The sequence below is a fragment of the Fulmarus glacialis genome, unplaced genomic scaffold (assembly GCF_000690835.1).
Source record: "Fulmarus glacialis isolate BGI_N327 unplaced genomic scaffold, ASM69083v1 scaffold2769, whole genome shotgun sequence".
Lineage (NCBI taxonomy): Eukaryota > Metazoa > Chordata > Aves > Procellariiformes > Procellariidae > Fulmarus > Fulmarus glacialis.
In genome coordinates, this window is record NW_009235003.1 from 1 (window position 1) to 6,586 (window position 6,586).

The following is a 6,586-nucleotide window of genomic DNA, read 5'->3' on the forward strand; positions in this document are numbered from 1 at the left end:
GGCCCGTGCTGGGCGGCGGCTGGTTGTGCCGCCCGCAGGCCACCGCAGCGGTGGGCAGGAGCGGCCAGGGCGTGGGGGAACTGAAATGCAGGCTCTGAGTCACGGGAAAATGATCCGAGGATAAAACTATTCGGTTGCTAAAGTATCTGTGGGAGTCCTGGGCGAGAGAGGGCAAACTTACACTGCACGTCGAGTGGGGGTTATTAGGTTGCTTTCACTCTGATACTTTAAGCCAGACACTTTTTAAATAGTTGGCCTCTGCAGTAAAAGCACATTCTCAGCGGCCGAGTAAAGAAGTGTTTCTTTTCATACAAGCATACGCGTAAAGTTTCTGTTGGTATTTTGCATCCCTGTTATGTGTTGACTTCATTACATGCAAGTCTCTTTGAAGATCATTCTGTTACTGGTTCCAGCAAACTCACCGAAATGGTGAAGGCTTGCAGCATGAACGAAGCATGCACGGGCTTCTCATTCTTTCTTTAGTAGTAGAGCTTTATGCTTTTAAGGCTGAGTGTGGTTAAAGAACTTCATCCAATATATGTGTTTTTAACATGCTTGAATTCCTGCACATTGCTCTGTTTCACTAGCAGTTTTCTCAGCCCACATAGCTTCATAAAAGCAGTTGCTTTTAAACATAACCGAGCAGGAACCTGATTCAAGCAAATGCTTGGGTTTGTATCCCATTTGATATTGTTCTTTTTTCCATGTGTTGAAAATAGAAGCCCGTTTTTTTTCATTAACCTATTCCTAAGGTATTATGCAAGAGGAGATGCTGAAAATGCAATGCGATACATCAATGGAACCAGACTTGATGATAGGATCATAAGGACAGACTGGGATGCAGGTTTTAAGGAGGGTAGACAGTATGGTCGTGGAAGATCAGGAGGCCAGGTACGTTGTTGTGCAGTCTAGTTTTTAAGGGACTGGTGACTTTGCCAAATTACTGCTTTTTGAATGAACACACTCAGAAATAACAACTTACAAATTATTGTTTAAGATAGCACTGTACGTTAGTCTGTGAGACATCAGTGATGATGTTATCCACTAAGAATAAATAACTTTTTCATATATTTAACTGAAAGTACTTTCAGAAACTTCTTGTCTGCTTGGGGAGATAATGCTTATAAATAAGCCCAGGAAATGTAAGGCTGTCAAGAACACAAAGGACAGCACTTAGCTTACCTAAAGTTGAGTAGGTAGCAGGTGCTTTTACTGCTGAAGCCTGAGGCTAACCATCCTCACTTTGGCTGTCTTGGTTAAAGAGTCCCCCTGGACATTATTAAAAAGGAAGTTAGTTTATGCTGTGTTCTGGGCTTCTGCATGATGCCCTTTGCCTTCTGTTTTGCCAGTCGGCTCCTTGTGGCCACTTACATCTTGTGAACTCAGTTTGCCTATATTCTGATGGTGTAATAGTTTTTGAGAAATTGTTTTTCTTTGTCTTTACTGGACTTCCCTTTTTTCCTCCTTCGTAAGGTTCGAGATGAGTATCGGCAAGACTATGATGCTGGAAGAGGTGGCTATGGCAAAACTGTTCAATGCCAGTGAATAGTGAATGACTCATCAGCCTCACAGGAGAACTAAATCTGCATTGTAAATGTCACCAGGCACAAAGTAGGTCTGTTGCACACAAATTTATGTAGCTAGAAATTCACAGAAACTACTATCCGCGTTCCTGTGATCACATAGTATGTTCAATGTCTCTTCCGTTTTAATACCAGGATCCAAAGCATTACAGAGTACATTAACAGGGAGGACCTGGGAGCAAGGTTTTAAGCAATAGTACGTGTGAGGCTTTGGTCTCTAAATGCTGCTGTAACTCTACTAAAAGGAGCAAAGGGTTAACGGTATGGTGCTTTTTTTCACTGGCAAAACTTGATTATTCTATCACTGGGTTTTGTTTACATTGGTATCACAGGGTGGAGAGCGGTGATAAAGGAGGATTGGTGTATGTTTCAGAGATGAAAGAAAAAGACAAAGAGCCTGAAAAGGAAGTGGAATTTCTAGGGAAATTTTCCAATTTCTAGGGAAGACTTAAAGTTGCAGGTTTTCTGGCGTTACTGGATTAGCATCCTTTCACACTGGTGCTGTTCCTAGCACAAATACATGAACGGCCACAATAAAACAAGTCAGATTGATGAGCCTGGGAATCATAAAGTGAGAAGCAAGCCTAGCAGAGAGCAGAAAACAGATCCTTGCAGTCTTCTACAAAGTATAATGTGATTGCACAACAAGCCTTGATTCAGAACTGTTTTGCTTTGTAGGATACAGAGAACAGCAAGTGTAAGAATTACAGTAACAGTTATTTTCACAGTGGAGTAGTAGCATTTTGCTCCTGTCTAGTAGCTTTCTACAGCCTTAATATTTGAGGAACAGTATCTTTCCTGTGCCTACAAGGGTGGCATGAAATCAGGTTGTACAGTTACTCCCAAAAATGGGACGTTTGAGGAACTGTGTGTATAATGAGAAAGTTTGTTCTCAAAATAGATTTTCTATTTGAGAAACTTGATTTCAGACAAAGGTAAAAATAAAAAAAGATGAGTTTTGAGAGAAGCCTTACTTTCTGCTGAGCATGTGGTAAGAATGGTAAAAGAATTGCAGGACTGTATAGATTCCCCCCCACCCCCGCTCTGAATCCTATTAATACTGCTGGTTTATATGATGGGATTTTGATGTATGGCAGACATAGGAATAAAAATAGTGATCCCAAGATCTGTGAAATTGACCTGCTGAAACGAAATAGTTTAAAAGGAACTGTTACAGGGCTTTGGATTTTTTTTTAATGGACTTCTGAGTTCTTTGGAAATGGTAATTCATAAAGTTTTGTCCAAATACCTTGTTGTCCATGACTCCTTAAAAATCTTTAAAATACCAGGTACGTAAAAGTTGATCTTTACTCACTGAAGATGTCGGAAATCTTGATGTGTTTCTTGTGTACAGTTACTCACAACTGTTACTGTAAACTGGAAATACAGCGAGATAGAACAACTGCAATGAGACTGCTTACTTAGGAAGCGAGGTTTTGTGTGGGCTTTGGTTTTTTTGGCACGTAGGATAAAGCTAGATTTTCGTATCACTTGGTGCTGGCCTGCAAACAAGACTTTGAACAAAGTTACCTTTTCTGATATAGTACATTTGATTATGACTTTACAACCTGTAATCTGCTCTAGGAAACCTCTGAAGCTTATTTTTTGTTGTATCAATTTTGTATAAAAAATTGTGTTACCAAAACTCTAAGTCACTTTCAAATAAAGCTGCAACTTGAAAATGGATTGTTGTTTTTTTTTTTAACAGAATCAGTGAGAGAAAGGAGTTACATTCAGACTCTTGTCTACATCCTTTATTCTAGTGTCTTTTAAAATGGAGAGAGTGAATATTCCTTCCCTTGGACTGAATTTGCAGTCTTGTTCAGTTCTTAACTGGATGCTGAAAGATGTTTGGTTAATGCTCTTCATTCTGGTACTTTTTGGATTACAGAACAGAAATTAAATTACTACTGATATTGAAGTGGACGTGAAAGTCCTCGGTGTGTAAGAAGTAGTTTTCAAGGTGCACTTCCTTATAAAAATGAGATTTAAAATTATTTTTTATTTTAAGTGCTGCAAGACAGTCATTGTCAAATGAAACGGAGGTGCTAAGATTTTCCCTCAAAACCATCGCTGTCTTTTGCTGCATACATGCAATGTGCATGGAAGGATTTTGTTTTAAAGTTAAATTTTCTATTTTGAGAAAGTTTCAATCAAAATGGGATTTAAAAGCACATGATACACCATGTGAAGTCTTAGGATCTCAACAGCGCATGTAGAGGAAGTTGATTGAACGTGGTTTGATTTTTGCCTTCCCTAGTTGAAATCGGTCATGGCTCTGCTGAAGCTAGCGCTTAACAAAAATAACAGAATTAAGTCTTTAAAAATTCGCGGGGGGGCTTCTTCAGCTTTCTTACATGCCAGTTCATCGTGATTAGGTTCTCTTGGAAGTATAGGATCTCCTGTGATTTTTTGGCATGCCAGTTCATTATGATTATATACACTTTCATAGAAGTTTAAGCTCTGTATTAGCTTTTCTAAATACTGGTTTGTCATAATTAAGTACTTTTGTGGAATTGTATCCATAAAGAAATACAGCAGCTAAGAATACGAATGGAAGCTTAAATGTGCCTTGATGGAAGAGAGGCTGTTACAAATTAAGGCAGCGAGAGCTTCAGTCTCGTGCAGGCTCATGGTCAGTTGATTTACATGCCTCTCTTTGGCACCAATAACTGCAAATAAGGTTTGTATTCACAGCATTTGAGTTTTTGTATTACAGTGTAAAATCAGGAGAATGTAAAGTGAAGCATTAAAGGCCTTCATTTTCAATGACTGACAAAATAATCCCTGTTACCAATGTACCCCTGCAGGCTAGTTTCAAGGTGGTCTTTATATTAGTCAGGTTACTTACTACCCTGTGCAGCAGAAAGTTCCTGCTCAGATTGGTGCCAGCGCAACCAGCATTGGTGTTAATGTAATGGTTCTCTCTACACAGATGATTCTGAAAGGCAAAATGATTAAAGTATTTAAGCTAATACCCAGCACCACATCTTCTTGTGAAGGTAAAAATTGATGAACCCTATTCAAATCGACATGGTTTGTACAAAGGCTTTCATCTATACAGTCTACACTAGTCAGAGGAAAGCAGTCCACGGGGACAGAACATGTAATAAACTCTTGTCCATTTGAGCTTCTAAAGCACAAATTGTACCTTACGCTACAGCATATAAATGAAGAAGAATTAGAGTGGGTGTTTTTCTTTGCAGTCTCTGGGATTTCTGCTCCTAGCTGAGTATATTTGGTACTTTCAGGTAAGTGTAGGGCCTGATACAACTGCCGGTGAAGTACCAAAAAATTGGTGAAGACTGCGAAGAGAAGTGTCCTGGGCTTCAAAACATCTATCATGTTTGGGAAGTAATGGCCTAATTTATTAATTTTCTGCTTTCATACGTGTCCTGCCTGTTCCTGTCTAAGTAAGCTTTTGCACAAGGGATTGGATATACTCAGAGCTGCTCTATAGCAATGCACGCAACTCCTCTGCTCTCCGTTTTGGGATAACTAGATGGTATAAATGTTTCTCATGACTTGGGGGAGGAGGTCTCCCTGCCCTTGTCTGGCTAAGACCAGTGTTGAGTCCCAGTTGTGACTGGCAGGCGTTCCTGCATTACTGCTTCATCTCTTTTTTTGCCCCATGTAGACACAGGAAGGTTATTCAAGGTTGGCTGTGTTTGTATCCCAAGGTTTCAGTAATGGTGCAAACTGAAAGCAGGCCTTGCTCCTTTGTCGAAAACCTGTGTTCTATCCAGGCTGGATGAGAAGCCATAGTAAAGGATAGGGACAGTTTCTTTTTGGGGGTCATCTACTCGATTTTTAAGAATTAATCTATCATTTTTATGCTGAGATAAAAGGCTTCTAGCATAAACCTCCTTCGAGGTTCATTTTCAGACCTTAAACTGATTGAACTGTGGAAATTAAGAGAGCTTACTTGTTTCTTCCACCTCCAGACACAGCCATCAGCAGTGCACAAGGAGACACCATAGAAGTTTAAGTTAAGCAAATTGGTCATGATCTTGTCTATTCCAGAGCCTTGTACAGCCCGTAAGGGATATGTACACACAAAATTAGGACTCTGCACTTGAGGCATCTGAAGTTCCCAGTATAGTGTCCCATTATAGACATAACTAGTCATCATCAATTCTAGAAAACAGAATTTGAGAGATAAATACAAAAGTCTTGCATTATCACCTACATATATAATTTACTCTAAACTTGGCCCAGAAAGGTCTTCTGCAGGTCCTGCTTTCTTAATGCTTCACAGTTAACATTTTGTTTTGTATAATACATTGTAGATCAGGATTAAGCAGAGTCTTCTATGTTCCATTCTAATTTCTGGGCAAATGATCTACGTCTGGAGAATCCATAAAAATACGATATTTGTATGTTAAGACCATATAACTTCACCTAATGTCTGCACCACAAAGGTAGAAAGGGTGTATTACGTCCCTGTCATTTGAAGATAGTTACATGAAGAAGAAAGTTTGCTGACCTTCAGAAACTGCTTTCCGAAAGCAGAAGAAATCCATTCTTGTGTCAGGGTTCCACAGTTTATGAAGATTACCTTCCTGCCACTCTGCTTCCCAACATGCTTTCAAAGATAAAGATGTACTTCACTTCAATGAGGTAATATTCTCCAAGATTATTTTAGCTTCTACCTGAAGGTTATTTGAGCATCTATTAGGGTTCCTTACAGAAAAAAAAAAAAGAGAAATAGGTAGTCAAACTCTTCTTTGCAACACTTATTAGTTGGTGAGTTTAGATCTGACACAAGTAATCTTTCCCTTTAGCACAGCCATGAAATTTGAGTTTCAAACGCTTGAGGAGCAGCACAAGTAAAATGCTAGGTGGCTCCCTCTAGTGACTACAAAATTAGTATGCTTTTATATTCTGACATAGTGAAGACGGTTGCTGAAAGCTGTTTTGTGCAGCGTGCTGCGTGTCATACTGTCTCAAGATTTTGCTTTGGTTTGTGTTGTAAAAATGGACAAAAAACATTTTCATCTGTA

General features: G+C 39.3%; 1 protein-coding gene across 1 annotated transcript; it reads left to right on the forward strand.

The window, feature by feature from the left end:
- Nucleotides 1-752: 752 nt before the first annotated feature.
- On the forward strand, nt 753-1,909 carry LOC104082617 (nuclear cap-binding protein subunit 2; the record flags this gene model as incomplete). Its single annotated transcript, XM_009585817.1, has 2 exons — nt 753-891; nt 1,474-1,909. Coding segments are annotated over 2 exons (211 nt in total), but the record flags the coding sequence as incomplete, so codon positions are not given.
- Nucleotides 1,910-6,586: the final 4,677 nt, after the last annotated feature.